This window comes from Anabrus simplex, chromosome 3 (assembly GCF_040414725.1).
Source record: "Anabrus simplex isolate iqAnaSimp1 chromosome 3, ASM4041472v1, whole genome shotgun sequence".
Taxonomy (NCBI): domain Eukaryota; kingdom Metazoa; phylum Arthropoda; class Insecta; order Orthoptera; family Tettigoniidae; genus Anabrus; species Anabrus simplex.
The window spans coordinates 92,153,624-92,176,370 of record NC_090267.1 but is presented as its reverse complement, the minus strand read 5'-3'; the positions used below and the strand labels follow the sequence as shown (position 1 = coordinate 92,176,370).

Below are 22,747 nucleotides of genomic sequence, written 5' to 3'. Positions count from 1 at the left end.
TATCGGCTAAGTTCGTGCATGATCGTCGTAGCAGGATATTTAGCCACCACACTCTCCCTGTGCTTGAGCTTTTCAGAACTTATGATTTTCACTTTCCTCGAGTTCAGAGTGTATTGTGAACAGAATTACAGGCTCAGTGATATAATTGAACGCTCACAATGCTATCGCGTGCTCAATTTGTAATCGGTTCTAATGCTATATGATACACATTCATTATTTCTAACACCTTAAAGAGAAACTAAGTCGCTAATATTATTATGAAACACATCTACATGACTTGTAAATATCACTTCTTCACCTGAATTTTTCGTCTTAAAATGACGATTCAAGTTTCCCTATAATTAAAGGATGTAGAACATTCTGACATACTGAGCCCACCAAGTTATTCGCAACTACTTGATAATTAAATAATACACTAGCTTAAGTAATAATTTCACTGAAAATTCTGAAAGAAAGAAACTCAAGTTCACGTTTTAACAAAGTTCACCTCATTACCGCAAGCTACAGATTACTTATTGAAAGCATCTTTTCACGCGGGATCTTCGAGAATGCGTACACTATAAGAAAGAAAAGAAAGCCTTGTGTATAATAAAAGGAAGTACGGGTAGAACATACTGGGCACACGAAGTTATTCTTGGCTATTTTACAATTAAATAATACACTAGTTTAATTGGTTTCACTTCAAGATTCGCAAGTAATCAAAGGTAAGCGGGACCTGTGACGACACGATGCGTTCGGTACCATGAGTCAAGTGACAGCGGATATAGCCGATGACGGCTCATGACGGCTCCTGAGTGTCAGGCGCTAGACGGAAGTGCAGTGTGCCCGTGCCGCCGCCAGTCCCGCCACGTGCTGCTCGTGTTGGAGTGTTCCGTGTTCTGTCATATCCTCTTTGTTCTGTGAGTTCCGTTGCAGCCTGCCACTGGCCTTCGGTAGTAAATCGGTACATGCGAATAACTTAATGTGTTCTGTTTTGTGTTTAACTGTTCTATAAGTGTGTTTTTATTGAAGTCTAGGAATATATACCGTACAAAAGACGGTAAAGTTTCCATGATGTCGCACAGAAGTCCTGTTTGGGACTTTTTTACTAGAATAAAACTCGACAGAGTGAAATGCAATGTTCCCGCTTTGGATGAACCGGGTTCGGGAGATGAACTTGAGAATGATCCGGACGATGAAGAACGTCGTATTAAAAACTTTTTATCGTCGACATCGCCCTGTAATTCGTCTGCTTTCCACTAATCTCTTTCATTTTTCTTTACTTCCTTCACGTAATTTGCCCAGTTGTCTTATGTTTTTATGGCATAAAAATGTTAGTTCAGCATTTGGAACAAAACCATGTTCATTACCCGCGTGGACTAAGGCAAATCACGGTCCTCGGCTTTTCGGTGGCCTAAGTCCCGAACTCACCCCTTCAATGGCGTCCTGCCGCACTTTTCACTGTCGTGTCCTTTCATTCTTTTGTCACTGTCTGCCCAATATTTACCCACGATTCATCTGTGTAAATTATAACTTTATTTTGTGCCCTCAAACGTTTTATCTCCCTGAGATATCTGTGCCTCCAATTAATAATTTCATCGGTTTCAATGAAAGCTGCTTTATTACCCCGTCTTAAATAACGGAAGCCTATATCATGTAAGAAGCGATACAACGTAGTTTTGGAAAATCATGGCAAAGAATCTTCTCCATTTACCCGACTCAAAATCACGTTCAATGTCGGTGGTATGTTAGCAAGTAAAAGAGAGTGAACCACCCGACGCACTCCACTTCGCAAAATTTCATCGTATTTAATTTTCCATGCATTTTTCTGCCGTCCTTCTGTTTTTTGCTTTTTTTGTTGTTGTTGTTGTTGCGGGATAGACTATAAAAAATAATCCAGGACACTCGTTAAAATATTGCGTTCTTTTCCCCTGAGTTTACCTACGGAACGTTTCTTTTTAATTTGGCGATCCATTGTACATCCTTCTGCACTTTTTCTTCGAACTAAGAACCCCCCCCCCCCGCACGAGCACGAGCACGAACTGACAACTACACAGACTACACAAACACAACAAACAACAACAAACACAATCCACTTGTCCTCAAGAACTATACATTTATCACTGATCTTGTCCGGTTCCATGGCTAAATGGTTAGCGTGCTGGCATTTGGTCCAGAGGGCCCCGGGTTCGATTCCCGGCCGGGTCGGGGATTTTAACCTTCATTGGTTAATTCCAATGGCTCGGGGGCTGGGTGTGTGTGCCGTCTTCAGCATTAGAATTCATCACAGGTAGGGAGCGATTCTTATAGACGCGCAGGTCGCCTATGCGGCGTCAACTCGAAAGACCTGCACTCGTCCTCTTCGGAGGCCACACGCCATTAAATATTATATATATATATATCACTGACCTTTATTTAATCAATCTTATAATACTGATTAAATGAACACCACTGCACACGGCTGTCAGTATATTTAAAAGCTCAGCCAGCCGAGTCACTCGTGAAACGTAAACAAACGAGACGTTCTCCCTGTCATAAATTAAGAGATAACGAGATAAGGACTTGAGGTATGAATGGTATGATTTAATAATAACTTCCATATCCGACGACCGTTTGCTTTGCTTTAACCACGCCATGATCCTTCTGCACTTTTTCTTCGAAATTAGATCCTCAAGCACGAGCACGAACTCACGAACTACACAAACGAAATACACTTTCCCTCAAGAATTGTACATATGTCACTGATATGTATTTAATCACTATTATACATACTACTGACGAAATGAGCACTGCACTGCATGCTGCTGTCTGGAAATGTTTAAAGCGCATGTTTGGAAGATCATTACCGGTACTTCAGCTAGACAGACAGACAACCAGCCAGCCGAGCCACGCGCGAAACCAAAATTCAAGGAGATATTTTTCCTGTCACAAATTAAGAACTAAGCAAGATAAGAACTTCGGGATTGTTTTAAAAATAACTTCCATATCTGAAGACCATTTGCCTCGCTTTAACCCCCCATGCAAATTCAATAGGAAAGACGCTGGCCAGCGACTGACTTTTTCGTGCCTGCACATAAAATTCCTTGAACATGACTGAAAATAAACGCATATACTGCATTTTGTTATTATTTAAATTTAAAAATAAACCTATCTACATCGAGCTGAAATGTTTCTTTACCAGTAGTGAAAAAATTAGGAAAGTAATGAATATAAAATAGGAGTTATGACATGATAAGTTCTATGCAATGAAGATTTTGCATTTGGCGAAACTTTCCATTATATTTCCATTTTCACACTAAAGTATTTTTTTACATTCTGTTTGTTAACGGCATCGAATGCGCCTTGAAATTCTATACATAACACGATATTTACCCATTTTAACCGATAACATTCTGATTTACGGATATTTGGCAAACCCGCTGCATTAGAGTAGGACAGCGCTATCCGCAAAACATGAGAGAAGGAAAGAGACGGAATTATCCCATTACTGCTGTACTGCAATTTAAGGTTGGAACGCTCTATACTGCGCAGTTACAGCCCCGTGTCCCAAGTGCCCACTGCACACAGCCAAGGCCAACTAGCTTATCTAGTGCGGCCTTCAACACAGCACATTCGGTACAGGCACATTCCAGCTGACGCGGAGGATGTCATGTTGCCTCTCTCTCTCTCTACTATGCAGTTACAGTCCCGCGTCCCGTGTGGCGGCACTCTGTACCGAAACGCTCCGCCTCCAAGCTCCTAATGTTGCGGAACAACTGAATGTTCCGGTATGCCCAACCCTACTATCCAAAAGACTCACAAATGACATGAGATGATCTGAGTATCTCCTCTGTAGACGAGTAGGAGAGTGCCAGCCTCTGTTTCCCAAGGTCTCAGCTTCGAACCCGGCACAAGTACATTCGGACTTTTGATAATAAGAATTTATTCCAGCCGAAGGGCCAAACAAACTGTACTGTATTCACTTAATGACATTATTTTTAGTGCACTTTCTTAGTGTTGTTTGTCACATTCTCGGCTGCAGAGGTTACATACACAATTTTCGCTGGGATTGTGGTACGATTTGGTCGCGAATATTTTGTGATGAAAACCGTGAATGGCATATCTGGTCACGACGTGTCGTAGTTCCTGATGTTCTTTCACCCAGTTTCTCTCCATCATTACGCTTGTTGGATAGAAGTCTAGGACTATCGCTTTACTCTTGGCCTCTCTTCTCTCCAGATGTTTTGTATATTGTTTTGTAGCTGGTAGTAACAGTTAGTTCCTCAAGTCCTATGCGTAAAATGTCTCCTTGGCTAGTATACTTTCTTGCTAGTCGTTTTACGTCGCACCGACACAGATAGGTCTTACGGCGACGATGGGACAGGAAAGGGCTAGGAGTGGGAAGGAAGCGACCGTGGCCTTAATTAAGGTTCAGCCCCAGCATTTGCCTGGTGTGAAAATGGGAAACCACGGAAAACCATTTTCAGGGCTGCCGACAGTGGGGTTCGAACCTACTATCTCCCGAATACTGGATACTGGCCGCACTTAAGCGACTGCAGCTATCGAGCTCGGTCCTTGGCTAGCATATAAACCATTCTTATTGATGCTGATTGTCCTACTCTCAGTGCATTCTTACTAAGCAGACTTTGACCCTTTCTTTTCTTTTTTCAAAGTCTCTGAGGTTTAGACGATCCCAGATCAATTCTAATTCATATGTTAGTATTGGAGATACAGAGGTGTTAAAAAGTCCCATTGCTGTATCCAGGGACAGAGCTGAAAGATTCTTTATGGCTGGGATTGCCCTTGTGGGTGCTGCAGTTCTTTCTTGAATATGATATCTAAATGACTTTGTAGCAGTAGTAGTCCATTCGGCACCCCATATCGTGCGATGTTGGAATTTAAAGGATCTCTGGTGACCCATTTGGTGTTTACCCGACAAAATCGTTTAGATTTAGCTATAGATTAAAAGAAAGAGATTCATTTCTTTCCCCTATGGTAGAGTGAATGGAAATTAACATGCAGACAGTGTAGATTATATTAGCCTGCACATGCTAGTTGAGGCAGTATTATTATTATTATTATTATTATTATTATTATTATTATTATTATTATTATTATTATTATTATTATTATTTCTTTCTTAATCCGTTTACCTTCCAGGGTTAGTTTCTCCCTCAGACTCAGCGAAGTATCCCATCTCTACCGCCTCAAGGGCAGTGTCCTGGAGCGTGAGCCTTTCGGTCAGGGGATACAACTAGGGAGGAGGACAAGTACCTCGACCAGGCGGTCACACCTGCTACGCTAAATAGGGGCCTTGTGGGGGGTTGGGAAGATTGGAAGGGATAGACAAAGAAGAGAGAAGGAATCGGCCGTGGCCTTACGTTAGGTACCATCCGGCATTTTCCTGGAGGAGAAGTGTGAAACCACGGAAAACCACTTCGAGAACGACTGAAGTGGGAATCGAACCCTCCTCTATTCAGTTGACCTCCCGATGCTGAGTGGACCCCGTTCCACTCTCGTGCCACTTTTCAAATTTCGTGGCAGAGCCGAGAATCGAACCCGGGCCCCCGGGGGTGGCAACTAATCACACCACAGAGGCGGATTATTATTATTATTATTACACTGACTGACAGAGCAAATGCAACACCAAGAAGGAGTGGTCAGAACTTTATGCCAATTGCAGGGTAGACTGACGCCACTGAGGTATGCTCATGATGTGAAATGCGCCGCTGTGCTGCGCACGTAGCGAACGATAAATGGGACACACGGCGTTGGCGAATGGCCCACTTCGTACCGTGATTTCTCAGCCGACAGTCATTGTAGAACGTGTTGTCGTGTGCCACAGGACACGTGTATAGCTAAGAATGCCAGGCCGCCGTCAACGGAGGCATTTCCAGCAGACAGACGACTTTACGAGGGGTATGGTGATCGGGTTGAGAAGGGCAGGTTGGTCGCTTCGTCAAATCGCAGCCGATACCCATAGGGATGTGTCCACGGTGCAGCGCCTGTGGCGAAGATGGTTGGCGCAGGGACATGTGGCACGTGCGAGGGGTCCAGGCGCAGCCCGAGTGACGTCAGCACGCGAGGATCGGCGCATCCGCCGCCAAGCGGTGGCAGCCCCGCACGCCACGTCAACCGCCATTCTTCAGCATGTGCAAGACACCCTGGCTGTTCCAATATCGACCAGAACAATTTTCCGTCGATTGGTTGAAGGAGGCCTGCACTCCCGGCGTCCGCTCAGAAGACTACCATTGACTCCACAGCATAGACGTGCCCGCCTGGCATGGTGCCGGGCTAGAGCGACTTGGATGAGGGAATGGCGGAACGTCGTGTTCTCCGATGAGTCTCGCTTCTGTTCTGTCAGTGATAGTCACCGCAGACGAGTGTGGCGTCGGCGTGGAGAAAGGTCAAATCCGGCAGTAACTGTGGAGCGCCCTACCGCTAGACAACGCGGCATCATGGTTTGGGGCGCTATTGCGTATGATTCCACGTCACCTCTAGTGCGTATTCAAGGCACGTTAAATGCCCACCGCTACGTGCAGCATGTGCTGCGGCCGGTGGCACTCCCGTACCTTCAGGGGCTGTCCAATGCTCTGTTTCAGCAGGATAATGCCCGCCCACACACTGCTCGCATCTCCCAACAGGCTCTACGAGGTGTACAGATGCTTCCGTGGCCAGCGTACTCTCCGGATCTCTCACCAATCGAACACGTGTGGGATCTCATTGGACGCCGTTTGCAAACTCTGCCCCAGCCTCGTACGGAAGACCAACTGTGGCAAATGGTTGACAGAGAATGGAGAACCATCCCTCAGGACACCATCCGCACTCTTATTGACTCTGTACCTCGACGTGTTTCTGCGTGCATCGCCGCTCGCGGTGGTCCTACATCCTACTGAGTCGATGCCGTGCGCATTGTGTAACCTGCATATCGGTTTGAAATAAACATCAATTATTCTTCCGTGCCGACTCTGTTTTTTCCCCTACTTTCATCCCTTTCGAACCACTCCTCCTTGGTGTTGCATTTGCTCTGTCAGTCAGTGTATTATTATTATTATTATTATTATTATTATTATTATTATTATTATTATTATTATTATTCGCTTAGTAATAAATCATGGAACTTTTCGATTGGCAAGTTACCACATTTTATGGCCCAAACTTATAATCTAACGTGGCGAACTTGACAGTCAGTGCAAAACTTACCCATTCTCAAGAGTTCAAGAAGACAAAACTTATTAACCCTTTCGTAACTGTGTTTGTACATAGCTACATCTACCCGTGTATTATTTAGGAGTGTCTGTTCAAAAGGTGCTATTTCCGCCTTAAGAAACTTGTGGTAAAAGCGAAAAAAACGTAAATAATAGGCACATGGAACGTTCCAATGATTGGGTTTCATATAACTTTTAAGGAATTACAGTCGAAACCGTTTATGACGACTCCGAAAGGCCTGCCAATTAACGGTCGTCATAGGTGATAGTCGCACAAATCGATCTTTTTGTTTTGTTGCTAAAAATGTCATATCCGTCTGTTTTCGGCTGCACACTCACATGGTCAATTAACAGAATAAAGTTAAAACTTAAAAAAAAAGAAAAACATAAGTGAAATAAGTACTGAACGGCAATAATGCAGTATATCAGCAAAATATACAACAAATAAGTGAGGAAAGATGTAGGAACAATGTAAAAAGATCAGTAATGTCGTACACGGTCTTGTCTAATAAATGAGATGTTCTCTCTGTCCTTACAAATAGTAGAAATTGTTGAGAGTGATACACCAAATTCTTCGCTATACTGACGTTTGTTTTCCCATTTTCTAATCTCAATATTATGTGTGACTTTTCTACAATATAAAACACTTTACTTTTACTTGGCGACATCTTCACAGCGATACTTGCCTTGACTATTTAACAGACAGACTGATTTGAAATCTACAATCTACTCAAAACGAGAGTTTGAAAAATAACCTTTAAACGCGTAAGAAACAAAAAATTAACATTGGACGTTGTAGTTGGTACATTTCTCCGAAAATGTGATAAAAATACGCCGTTTTGTACGACACGTCGTAATAAGCGATTTTTTAAAATCAGTGTTTGTATTGGGTTTGTAAAGGACCGTCAGATTTCGCCGTTATATCCAATATGTCTTTAAAAGCGATGTCGCAATGAACGGTTTCGACTGTACATCATTCTGGTCTGGATTGCTCCATGGCATTCGATAATATTCATCTACTGGAATGCATATGGATGAAATACTGCCCTTTTTTTTCTTTTAAGTGCAGCAGATACTGCTTAATTAGGAATTCCAGATTTCAGCTTGACGTAACAGATAGTAAACAAACTTCACGATATCATCGGCACACGTCCCCCTGTGGGTGGGGGCAGTAGAATAACACCCACGGTATCCCCTGCCTGTCGTAAGAGGCGACTAAAAGGGGCCGCAGGGGCTCTGAACTTTGGAGCGTGGATTGGCGACCACGGGGCCCTTAGCTGAATCCTGGCATTGCTTCCACTTACTTGTGCCAGGCTCCTTACTTTCATCTATCCTATCCGACCTCCCTTGGTCAACTCTTGTTCTTTTCCGACCCCGACGCTATTAGGTTTGCGAGGGCTAGGGAGTCTTTCATTTTCACGCCCTTCGTGGCCCTTGTCTTCCTTTGGCCGATATCTTCATTCTTCGAAGTGTCGGATCCCTTCCATTCTTCCCTCTGATTAGTGTTATATAGAGGATGGTTGCCTAGTTGTACTTCCTCTTAAAACAATAATCACCACCACCACCATCGGCACACGCAGAATTCTGCGTGTGTGAGGTTGTTGTTTTAAGAGACAAAACAGAGCAATTATGACTCCAGGAACCTGGGTTAGGAAGACCCTCCTGTCAGCCACTCTCCACTAGACGCTCTTCGTTTTCGAATCAGTTTTGTTTACTTGCTAACCATCAAAACTTTTGAATGAACTTTCGCCGTATTCGCAAGTGTCTTTTGCCTCCGGGAAGTTCACGAAAACCAGCTAAGTAGGCCAATGAGAGAGAAAGAACATGCATACTGGGTCACTGACACACATGCAAAATAAAGAACACACGCAAGACTGAGTGCGTCAGTAGAACATCCTGGGCTGCAGAAAAAAAACACACATCTAGCACGATTGATTTTTGTTCTGAAAGTAGGTTTTACAAGACATGTTGGCCCCTCAGGCGATTAGATGCCAAAATGTTCACGGATATATCTTAGGTTCGTAACCACGCCCCGCCCCCGCGTGGGTACGGTAGATAGAATATACACCAAGGGTATCCCCTGCCTGTCGTAAAAGGCGACTTAAAGAGAACTCAGAGGCTATAATCTTGAGAGCGAGGGTTGGTGACGGCGAGTCTCCGAACTGAGTCTGGCATTGATTCCACTCCTTGTGCCAGGCTTCTCGCCTTCATATTTCCTATCCGACCATCCTCAGTCAATTCTTGTTCTTTTCTGACCCGAGCGGTATTAGGATTGCGAGGCCTAGGGAGTTTTTAATTTTCACGCCCTTCGTAGCCTTTCCCTTTCTTTCGCAGATTCCTTCATTCTTGGAAAAGCCACACCTCTTTTATTTTCCTTTTCATTAGTGTTAATAGAGGATGATTTTCTTGTAGTGCTTTCTATTAAAACAATAGTCACCACCTCCACCTAGGTTCGTATCTTGGAAGCTGTACATGAAATTCGTTTTTGTTGTGTGAAAGTAAAACATTTTATACACTTCATCTATGCAAAGGAAAATAAACTACATAACATCTTTACAATAAAAATTTCCAATCTTACCTTAGAAATGTCACAAATTAGAAAGTGTTAACTGTTGGTTTTAATCTATACGATAATTCCAGATTATATAATCATGCAATAAACAATGTTATTCAAACTACCGTAAAAAATAAAACGCAGCATTATTACTGGTACAAAATATAATATAACGTTAATATCTTCAAACATGTCGTAATCAACGGGGCTTAAACGTAAGAGAGGGCTACGAGTCCTAACTTCACCACCACTTAAGTCTTAAACGAAATAAATAAATAAATAAATAAATAAATAAATAAATAAATAAATAAATAAATAAATAAATAAATAAATAAATAAATAAATAAATATTTTCAGGGTAAAATTCCAAAGTCATCAGTCATACAGCTGTCAATATTGAAAGGCTATTCCTCAATTGTATGAACAAATCAGTGTCTTTTTCAGGGGGTGGTCCTATTACCTCACCCCACCCCACCCCTCTCCTCACCTTATTGGATGGTCTATTAAGTCTATCCTATAGGGATGTATCACCGTGTATCACACAAAACTTGTCCGCTAGGCAGCATAATGGTAATACACGCCATGCGCTTTACGCTTGTCGACTGTTTTACATGGGACTTAGCGTTGCCTACGAAATATACACGGAACTGTTATTTTAAATGCACGAAAATGAAATGACCATATTCTACTGATGGTTTAAGAGAGATAGGAAATAATATAGGTGTAATGACGATTGTGGATTTGAAAGCGGAATTAAAGGAAAAGGTTGGAAAATTATCCCGAAAGAAGCAAGAGTTGACTGAAAGGCAAGGACTTCTAGTGTTTTAGTTAAGATTGAATTCTTTAAGTTCAAATATCCTTTTGAAAACATGCGTAATATATAATTGTATTTATTTATTTATTTATTTATTTATTTATTTATTTATTTATTTATTTATTTATTTTAGGTTAGAGATGTACATAAAGCACGATATTGTAATGACTGCCGTATCTGAGGCTGCATCCACTACTACTGAATTGAATTTCTCTTCAGTGTATGAATTTTAAGTCCTTGTTTCAGGTCATAAGACAGATATATATATTTTAAATTTGGAATTGATGAATTATTTCGTATTCAGGAAGTCTGGAATTGATGGTGTTCCAGTGTCAAATTATAGGTCACTCTGTGATTTAGGGTTACACAACCGCACACGGTGTTATAGCTGCTTCCTTACTTCTATTTTTTCTTGCTCTCGGGATTATTTCCGAGTGCCGGTGCCACTCCATGAAAATATCGAAGGCGCAGCGTTCTCCTTAAGTCTTTGTTCTTCATTTAAAATTATTGAATAATACTGAACATGAAAATCCTCAGCCTGTTTCCAGTCATTCGACCGGGCCAGGAATAGAATGGAATGTCGCACTCCTCTGGAGCAATGATTAATGACTGACAGATGAAATGAAATTATATAGGAGAATGTTTCTGGAATGAAAGGTGACAGGGAAAACCGGAGTAATCGGAGAAAATTATGTCCCGCCTCCACTTTGTCCAGCACAAATCTCACATGAAGTGAGTGGGATTTGAACCATGCAACCCAGCGGTAAGAGGCTGATGCAATGCCGCCTAAGCAACGGAGGCTCATTGAATAATAATAATAATAATAATAATAATAATAATAATAATAATAATAATAATAATAATAATAATAATAATAATAATAATAATAATAATAATAAACCAAACCCCATAGCGCTACAGCCCTTGGGCTACCAAGCGACCGCTGCTCAGCCCGAAGGCCTGCAGATTATGAGGTGTCGTGTGGTCAGCACGACGAATCCTCTCGGCCGTTATTCTTGGCTTTCTAGATCGGGGCCGCTATCTCACCGTCAGATAGCTCCTCAATTCTAATCACGGACGCTGAGTGGGCCACGAACCAGTCCTCAGGTCCAGGTAAAAATCCCTGACCTGGCCGGGAATCGAACCCTGGGCCTCCGGGTAAGAGGCAGTCACGCTACCCCTACATCACGGGGCCGGCAATAATAATAATAATAATAATAATAATAATAATAATAATAATAATAATAATAATGAGTGTTATTTTTTTACGTCCCACTTACTAATTTTACGGTTTTCGGAGAGCCGAGTTGGACATAGCGAATCAAGAAGATCTCTGATCAATTTAATGAACATTAAACACACCCGTTAGTTGGAGTAAAATTACAAATTGATTCATCTATTCGTTAAATAATTGATAAGAAATCAGAAATTAGATACGTAAGTAATTTGCTTTACGTCGCACGATGGGATAGGAATGGGAAGGAAGCGTCATGGGCTTAATTAAGCTACAGCCCTGATATTTGCCTGATGTGCTGCGGACCGTGAGGGTCGAATCCACGGTTTCCCGAATGCAAACTGACAACTGCGCAACCCTAACCGCATAGCCAACTCGCACGCTCATTTTGGCTTTGGCCGGAGGTTTAATCCCAAAAGCCCTTCCTGATACTACGTGATTTTTGAGATGAAAATCCCAACTCAGGATGGACCGGGATTCTAACGTCAACCTTCTAGGTGGGAAGTCAGAATCAGAGCCACTGAGCTAATCATGACCCCCGTCGTAAGATGAGCCACCACCATCATATATTACCACTGAAGAATTAACATGACCTCCTACTCTCTTATGACTACGTTCGTGGTTGTCCCCTTCGAACACTTCGGCTATTCCGTTTCTTGACCGGAGGAATACTTCTCACTTTGTACGGATGGTTTGTGTAGAAAAAGGTTTGATGTTATAATAGCTTTGGGAGATAGAGTTTCAAGGTCTCACTGATGGAATATTCTCCACACATTTTATCACTCTGTGATTTTCCTGTCTTCATGCAACATGCTTTGCTATGCTTTGTCGTAGACAAATGACCCATGACGTATTGCAACACTGTTCTTAGGTGTAATAAAAACTTGTTCTGTCGGACTTTGATGATATGCATCCTTGAGCTTCACCTTCAAGGCAGATATCAATTATAACCTGCTGGCTAATGCTTTGCTAGGAAATTATTTTGGTCCTTTATCTTTACTTCTTCACAGGCAAGCTATTAGCGCTATTCCCTTCCTTTGACTATCACAATCCAAGGAGAGGAAATCAAAATCCTGAGATTTGCTGATGGCAGTGTTATTTTATCTGTGTCTGCAGACGATCTGCAAATTTTACTCAATGATATGGACAGAGTCTTGAGGAAGGAGTACAAGATGAAAACAAATTAGTCCAAAACAAAAGTAATGGTGTCCAATCGAATGAACTCAGGTGATGCAGAAAATTGGGAACTGAAGTTTAAAGGACCGGGCGAGTTGGCCGTGCGGTTAGGGGCGCGCAGCTGTGAGCTCGCATCCGGGAGATAGTGAGTTCGAATCCCACTATCGGCAGCCCTGAAGATGGTTTTCCGTGGTTTCCCATTTTCACACCATTCAAATGCTGGGGCTGTACCTTAATTAAGGCCACGGCCGCTTCCTTCCCATTCCTAGGCCTTTCCTGTCCTATCGTTGCCATAAGACCCATCTGTGTCGGTGCGGCGTAAAGCATATAGAAGTTTTAAAGGAAGTAGATGAATATTGTTAGTTGGGTAGTAAAATAACTAACGATGGCAGAAGAAAGGTGGACATACGATGCAGAATGGCACAAGACCTTTCTTAGAAAAGAAGTTTGCTCACTTCGAACATTGATACAGGAATTAGAAAGGCGTTTTTGAAGATTTAGAATTAATTATCTCATTCACTCGTTTCAGTAATGACAAAATCTTCAACTGCAAAATGCTTCGAACGTACCTTGATATTTTTTTAAGTCACACGCTTATTTCCTACGTCCTGTCTACGAAGTGCATGCAACTACTTTTTACGGAAGGGCTTTTCCTTAGGACATTGATGGTATGAACACGATCGACCTTGATTTCGGAACATTGGAACACTGCAATAGTCAAGCATCACAGTTTTCTTGTATTCTTTTCTGCCATTGCGATATATTAAAACTTTAACTTCATCAATTAACTAGGCAACTTCCATTAAAAATATAGAGGAACAAATGACGATCGCCAAGCGCATACCGTCTACCACTCGTGAGACATCTATCGATGGTATTTCAGTGCATTCCTATTGTCTTGCAGAAGTATTCGAGCCATGCTACTTGTCTACCATTGAATGAAGAATATAAAACACTGTTCCTAGTAGAGATAGATTACTATCTGATGGCATAAAACCTTAGCTGCGCACAAAATGAGTTTCGTATGAAGCAAGTCCATGTGCTGCAGCATGAGTGAGAGGGGAGCAAAGTTCACTTCGCTAGTTGCTACGGAAATGTTCACGTCGGCTGCTCGTAATTGTAATTGTATTACGGGAGCAGCACAGCAGTATTTACGCCCTCCGGTACCTTCCTTTCCACACCTTTCCCTTCCAAGATCATTGTTCCGCGCAAGTTTGAGCCATCATGTATTAATGTACTTCTAACACCGCCGTCTGCAGCAGGCAGGCGACCCTGCGTTTGTTCACGTAGACCTACTATGACTGACAATGTCTGAGTGCGTGGACCTGGTCAGTCTCCAACGAAAGTAAGAACTGCCTGATACAATTTTCCTCATCTTCAGGGATGACCAGCATTCAGCAGTACTCGTTGTCTGCTTTATGAGGGATAGTGATCCGATTAATCGATTTTAGCTCAAATTTTAAGTATTGATTAATCTTCGTCCGCCTCTGTGGTATAGTGGTTAGCGTGATTAGCTGCCACCCCCGGAGGTCCGGGTTCGATTCCCGGCTCTGCCACGAAATTTAAAAAGTGGTACGAGGGCTGGAACGGGGTCCACTCAGCCTCGTGAGGTCAACTGAGTAGAGGTGGGTTCGATTCCCACCTCAGCCATCCTGGAAGTGGTTTTCCGTGGTTTCCTACTTCTCCTCCAGGCGAATGCCGGAATGGTACCTAACTTAAGGCCACGGCCGCTTCCTTCCCTCCTCCTTGCCTATCCCTTCCAATCTTCCCATCCCTCCACAAGGCTCCTGTTCAGCTTAGCAGGTGAAGCCGCCTGGGGGAGGTACTGGTCATTCTCCCCAGTTGTATCCCCCGACCAAGAGTCTGAAGCTCCAGGACACTGCCCTTGAGGCGGTAGAGGTGGGACCCCTCGCTGAGTCCGAGGGAAAAGCCGAACCTGGAGGGTAAACAGATGATGATGATGATGATTGATTAATCTTTTGATATACCGTAGCTTGATTCTGAAATCCTAAACATTGACATTTTTTAAAGTTAGCCTTTCAATTTACATGTAAGTTTTCAAAACAGAATATTTTACAACCTAGGTTTTGAAATATGTTGGTTTTCTTCTATTTTTGGTGACATTTGGATTAGTTTAGAGTCCAGTGCCTTTTGCATTTTCAACCAGATTAGTCGCCATTTTATCCTCCTTCATGTAAGGCATATCTGTCCTGATATTGTACTTTCGCTTCCATTCTCATTTTACCCCGACCCCTTATCAAGAAATGCGATTAATGGGTAGACATACTCTTCCATTATCATTTTAGAAAATCAGCTTATTTATAGCATTCATTCCATTTCATCAGGGACCAATGACCTCGATTTCGGCTCCTTAAAACAACAAAAATCATCATCACCATCATCACCAATTTTATTAAATCACATTATCTGAACGAATGTATCTTTCTTCTGTTTCAGGTTGCACTTTCATACATAACCTACGATGAAGGCTATTGTAGAAAAGGCTGATGAAACATCACAATTGCATGAGCAGTCATCATTTATCAGTGAAGACAGCCACGTTCATGAACCGCCTGCAGAGAAGTTCATCAGCTGCCCGTTCAAAAATGTGGACTATACGACATCAAGCACGCTGTCCTTTCATGGCCGTGTTTATTCTTCGCCCAGTTCTCAAGATAAGGCCATCAAAGGAACTTCTTACAGTGATTCCAGTAGGAACGAATTGAAAAATCACATAAGTATGTCAACTGAAGCAAATGATCAGCATCAACAAAATGAAAATAAAAATACGCCAAGTTTGTCGACATCACCGACAACATCTACAGCCACTGAATCGCACCAGAATAACGATGAATCTCCAGCTGGATCATCTGGAACAGAGCACCAGTATTCTGACATCACAAACTTCCTCATTGGCCAAGACCTTCTTGCAGTGAAAACTGTGCTACCGGAATATCTTCAGTTGCTCGAGACGGGTGAGTCCTTAGGAGACTCCAAAGTATCGATGGACTCAGTTCCAGATTGGTTAGACTTGGAAAAATACAAGAGAGGCCAAAAATTTGCGCTAGACTATTTCTTCGGTCTTGTTTTCGCTGAAATGCTGTCTCTTATGTTACTCTTCTTGTATCCAGAAAACCTGAAGCCATTGATATACACAGGGAAATCAGATACACCATTTAAGGCATTCAAGCGTTATCTCTCGACGGTCATTCGTGTGAAGTCCTGGTATGAAAGCGATATATGGAAAGAGAACAGTGAGGCTCGTAGAAACTTGAAAATCGTACGAGATATACACGAAACGTACAGGAAGCGTATTAATAGCCTTGACCCGCAAGCATTTGAGAAGAAATGTACTCTCAAGCCACCAGTCTGGAGTGAATTAAGTGATCAACTTCGAGAAGATTTCCGCGCATTATGTCCGTATCAAGAAACAGGACTCTGTTCAAATACATCGAAAGATAAATTTCTGTATATCAATCAAGCTGACATGGCAGTTACTCAGTTTGGATTTGTAGGTCTAATGGTGCTATATCCGAGCGCATTTGGTGCGGGAGGAGCATCTGAGGAAGATCTCGAAGGCTTTGTACACTTGTGGCGCTGCATTGGGTATATGCTGGGTATCGAAGATCGCTACAATTTCTGTACTGGTGATTTAGCAACAGTTAGACAACGGTCCAGTGATTTTCTAGAATATAAAATGAAACCAAAGCTCCGTGATGTAGACCACAACTGGGAACATATGTACCGCTGTGTCGTAGAAGGTATCAGTTTTTACGTTCCTGGAGTGACTTTTGAAGTGTCACTTCTTTATTTGTGCCGTTTATTGAATATTCAGTCTCCTCATGTAGAGGCTTCTCTAACTTACTTCCAGGGATTCATGTATCGTTTCACTTCCCTAGTGATGTGCTACTTACTCCGATTCCCACCTTATCGTGCCTTAAGTAACTGGCTTCTAAGGTCATCCATCAAACGGGCTACCGCACCTTCTCCGATGTGGATAAGGGAACATGAAGAAAGAGTTTATCCTTACCAGGCTCAAGGCAGTGGTTCGCTTTGCGCGCAGCTTTAGTAATGGAGATTAATGCATCCTAAATGAGGATGTTCTTCATTCTACTCACGGTGAAGTTATATATGTTTCCACACCCACAAACTGGTGCTGAAATGCAGATTCACTTTGCCAGAGTACGTTGAAATTCTGGTGGGAAAACTACCAAATTGCGTTTCCTGATAATTTCAGCTTCGTGAAGCACATTGGAGTATTTGCGTGGGAAAGAGGTCTAACTGTGATGAGCATTGTCTGTACCAATGACATTAGAACACGATGTGCGATAACGCTCGCCTGAGGATCACCGACACTGCTGTAGAAATGGAATAAACTTCACGTTGACTGCAGTCCAAAGGAAAGTTGAACTGTAATAATCTCAAAGATATAATGTTCATAGAAGTAATTCTAGTGAATTGAGTTATAAGTTTCTAAATATTGATTGCAATATTGTATATAAATACCAAGAGGACTACATACATATTTTATGACATGGATTTTCAAGTCTACTGTAAAAATATACATAATTTTAAAAACCTACTATATATAGAACGTAAGTGAACTTCTCATTTCCCCTCAGTAGTCTTTCGTGACAAAATAGTGATATAAATGTGCCTACAGAACATGACAAGATAGAATAGAGAAGATGCTTACGGCAGTTGTATACTTTCTTGGTTTTGATGAATGTAATGATTCGATTTCAGTCATTGAGAACTGAATAGCAATGGTATTTTAGTTTTGTGTGGTGGAAAACGTAAAAGTGATTTTCATCGAAGGTGATATCTGCTGTGCCAGTGTGATATTGTACATAGGACGATACATATTTTATTTTTACATTAAGCTAGTAAAGAGGTTTCGGAAGATCAGCGATCGCTGTCTGAAAGTAATAAGCAAACTGAATGTACTCACCTACCTATTCACGCAGGCGTGCTTATTTTTAAAAAAAATTACAGCTAATGCTGAATTTGCGTACTCTTAAAATAAACATGTTGCATATTTTAGTCTTCCAATACTTCTGACACATGGTAGTTGCTATACCTTCAAGGCTGATATAAATTGGCTCTGGTGTAAATCAAATATTTTCCAACAAGTGTTTGGATATAGTCAGCTTAGTCTGTTTTTCACTCTTTGTGCCTTGCTTCGAAGATCATCTATGAATCTAGATACGTGCAGTGATGTTAGTATTTGTACCTGAGATGGCTTCGCCGGGCTGAGTGGCTCAGACGGTTGAGGCGCTGGCCTTCTGACCCCAACTTGGCAGGTTCGATCCCGGCTCAGTCCAGTGGTATTTTAAGGTGCTCAAGTACGTCAGCACCGTGTCGGTGGATTTACTGGCACGTAAAAGAACTCCTGCAGGAATAAATTCCGGCACCTCGGCGTATCCGAAAACCTTAAAAGTAGTTAGTGGGACGTAAATCAAATAACTTTCTCCTTGAAACAGTTAACGTTAGAAGGAGATTCGTTTTAAGGATATCAATTTTTAGCACTGGCACATCACAGATTTGAGTCTTACTTATCAGTTCTGTTATGGACATCAGTTTTTATATCCTAATGCAAAGATGTTTCTTTATTATTTCAATCTTTAGAATATTGTTTTCTCAATAATAATAATAATAATAATAATAATAATAATGAGAAGAATAATAAGAAGCGAATGTTTGCGTACACTGAACGAAAACCCAACCATTTTGGTTCTTGCCTTGTAAATGATTTTTCGATCGATGGAGAACAAACTGAGTTTTTCAGGAGTTATTCCATTTGCTTTTCTTACTTGTTAACCAAAATTTGTTTCAACCCATTCTGTACTTCGCAGGCAGGCAAGTTTCCATTAGGTGATCGCCGCACTGTGAGGCTAGTTTCACAGTTACGCGTATACTAAGTGCTACGCGTTCAGCGCTAATATGATATAACCTTACTGGTAGAGTAGCTTACACAATTAAACGGAACTTACTTCTTGTGGCCCTCTACGACTGCAAGTATACTTGCGCCCTGCAATACGTACCCATGGCCAGTAATGGTTGAGCCAGAGGTACTCCTAAAGCCTGTGGTAATGTGATGGGGAGGGCCCACGTAAAATAAACGGTGGTTGGTACGCGTGGATGCTGACGGGGTGGAAGGTTAGGTTAGGTTAGATTGATAACGAAATTTCCTTCCATTTCAACTGAACTAATTTTTATAGAGGAGATAATGTTCCTTTTCTTTTCGGAAGAGCTCTTGCAGATTTTTTTTTTTTTTTTTTTGCTTTTTATACATCCTAGTTGAACTCTATACACACGGAATGGACGAAATAAGACCATATTAATGAAACGCTGCGTTCGTCATTTAACATTAACTACATTATTAAATGCACTATTCGAGCATGTCACAATTATACTTACCTAGTATTACACAAACAGATTTAAAGTTCCACAGAAAAAGGAAATATGCTTCACTTACTCCCGTAAATGTAACACTGGTGATTTTCACAATATGGCAGTGGCAAAACGTATCGGTACGTCACGAAAAAATAATTACTACATAGTGCCAGCTTGAAAGATTAACAGTGACTGTACGACGTTGTATCGGCAAGTAAGGTCCCTAAATCAAACCCAACAGTTAAAAAATAACTATAAATCACTGTCTTCAATATTAACCGAGGATAAGGAGTAAGGTTGTTTCCTATACACCAGGCATGAAAGGATTAATAGGAGAATACAGTGTTATGGATTGGAATTTGGATATTATTATGATAAGGGGCAAAGAAAACATATGAGCTCTTGTTTATGTTTACACGTATTGTACTGGAAATGACAGCTGTTCCCACGAAACATTCCTGTTCAGCTTTCTAAGAACTTTACCTAATGAACACCAGACTGGACACTCTGATCACAGAGTAAACAATTAGTTGAGAAGTTCTTAAGTAACCAGGATTCTCAGACCATCATTAACTAGCCTAAACACATTCGTTATCAAAGGCTTGAGATATCTTTTGTCCATAGAATTAATTCAATGAATACTGGAAAGAATCTTGCAGCAAAATCTTATATTTTCTTTGTTTCCTTCGACGTAAAATAGTATGAAGACTTGAAAATACTGTAATTCCCAGCTTTCTCATGTTATAAATTTAAAATATTCACACACTTACATAGCTGTAACTGCATTAAAACACGTCATAAATTGTCCGTTTAAGGCAAATAGGAGAGGATATTCGTTGTGACCGCTGAGCGGGGTTCGGAGTGTTTTCTTTCTTAAATGAGAACTGTTTAACATGTAAAATAATATCCTTAAAATAAAATCTCTTCTGGCCAACAACTACCACGATGTCGTTGCCCTTAATATCAATTAACAAAATCCTCAATGGGTTGAGTTGCTGATGTAGCGACTTGTACACTTCTTATAACGGAGCGCACAAACGTTTACGAGCTAAAATTTTAAATCTCACAAAGTGCTGCACGTTACCTTTGTCAATCTCCGCATTAAAATATGAATAAGTCACTGCACACTGTAATTTTTAAGTAGAAATGATACGCTAACTAAATATGATATACTTGTTTTACTTGTGTTTTGTGATTATAACGTGTACAAGATTTATATAACAACATAGCTGAAAGTATATTAAAACAGTGCAATAAGGAAACGAGAGAGAATATTCGTCACGTCCGCTGGTCGGGGTTCAAATTGCCCACTTCATAACCTAATATTGTAAAATGCATGAGGCAGAGGTTTTTTGTAGAAATATGAAATGCAAGAAGTTCCATGCTACTTTAAAGAACAATACAAATTATGATAAACACAATAACCTGTTTTTGTCGTACGCTGTTTCAAAATTTATTGTAGAGCTGTTTTCACTATCAATATTCTTTCATAACAGATTGTTCAACAATTTTTAGCGTACTTCCCTGTTGTAATTGTGATAATATGCATAGTATTTTGAAATATTACAGTAGTAAGTGATCATACGTTGACATTTGAGCATTCATAAAGTTTATGTAAATCAGTGTTTGAAATCATAATTTATATATAGCTGTTATTAAATTGTAAGTAACAAGCTCTGTGATGTAATATTTATTTAGAGAAGTAAGGCATAGATGTCAGTATTTTATGGAATAAAGTTTGGAAAATAATACATTTTTTAAATATTTATTCTAATATTTTCCCCGCTTGTGAGTATAAGTGCCTACAATTAAAACCTGAACTAAATATTTCAGTTGATTCCTAAATAATCATGTTATAGGTTATTGATTCGTTTCATAAAACAGTACCTGGGAAACTGGAATTGTAAAATGATGACGATGATGATGATTCGTTTCATAAAGTGAGTTTCAGAAATATATCGGAATATAAAAGGCTTTCTTCTGGTCTCGAAGCATGTTTTACATTCCTAATCCCACAAATATGCCCACTCATAACCTATTTGTAAAGTACACATGGCAGAGGTTTCGTCTGGAGATGAACTACAGGAAGGTCCATGCTACTTTAAAGAAGAATAACGATTACCATACACTCATACATACTTTTATGAATAAAACATATAGTTTTACTGATCTTATTTTATTTAGAATGACCTAAATAGTGCATACATATACAAAATTATACTTGAAAATTAATTACAATAGTTCGCTAATTCGTGGCTATTTACAAAATCTCTATTCCTCACAGCAGGTCTCCGCAGCCTTTAACTGGAAAGGACGCTACTTCCGTAATTTTGATTGACAGTTCTCACCTTCCACTTCTCTATGCATTTATCAGTCTCTTCGCTCAGCAGTTCGCTGTAGTTTGATTCGACTCGGCTCGACTTCAGATAAGGCCGATAACTCTCACAATCACACGACTGCTGTTCATTCGACTAGACTCCAGATAAGGCCGATGACTTGCACAATCACACGACTGCTGTTCACCCGGCTCGACTCCAGACAAGGCCGATAACTTGCACAATCACACGACAGCTGTTCACTTGGCTCGACTCCAGACAAGCCCGCTAAATCTCACGATCACACGACTGCTTTTCACTCGGCTCGACTCCAGATAAGGCCGATAACTTGCACAATCACACGATTGCTGTTCACTCGGCTCAACTCCTGATAAGGCGGATAAGTCACACAATCACACGACTGCTGTCCACCTGGCTCGACTCTAGACAAGGCCAATAACTCTCACAATCACACGACTGCTGTTCACTCGGATCGTCTCCAGACAAGGCCGATATCTCGCTCAGTCAACTCAACACAATTAACTGACAATCAACGTGACAACTACATTGTACTTCGAGCTACGAAGATTCCAAATGACAGTGGCATATTCCAGCCTGATTCTTACAAATTAGTAGAATAGTTCCATAATACTATTTGGGTTAGTGAAGTCTTGAGAACATCCTGTTCTAAAACCTAACATTTATGCAATTTCAACCATATCATTTAAGTGTGAACAGAAAGTTAATTTTGAATCAAACGTTACTCCTAAGTCCTTGATAAAATTCACTGCACGGAGATATGAGTTTCAAATCTTATTTTCAAAGCTGACTTTAGTCTGATTTCTGGTAAATGTAATAACATAGAATTCATTAATGTTGATGTGCAGACGATTCATATTCTCCTCCATTTGTTGAACACTATCGAGGTCTTCCTTTAACTTTCGACAGTACTGAATTGATTTTGTACCGGGAGGTACACCTCAACGCCGTGCATTCAAAACTAGCGCCTAAATGAACTCCTCTATTGGTAAAACAGTGAAACTGAAACTACACCAACTTGGAACGTTAATTAGAAGATGTCACCACAGAAAT

General features: G+C 41.0%; 1 protein-coding gene across 1 annotated transcript in view; it reads left to right on the top strand.

The window, feature by feature from the left end:
- Positions 1 to 21,091, top strand: part of LOC136866015 (uncharacterized) — a 149,011-nt gene extending 127,920 nt beyond the window's left edge. Inside the window, exon 2 of the mRNA XM_067142626.2 lies at positions 15,402 to 21,091. Coding sequence (XP_066998727.2) covers positions 15,427 to 17,013 — 1,587 coding nt within the window. The 5' untranslated portion in view covers positions 15,402 to 15,426 and the 3' untranslated portion in view covers positions 17,014 to 21,091. The remainder of the gene's footprint in view (positions 1 to 15,401) is intronic.
- Positions 21,092 to 22,747: the final 1,656 nt, after the last annotated feature.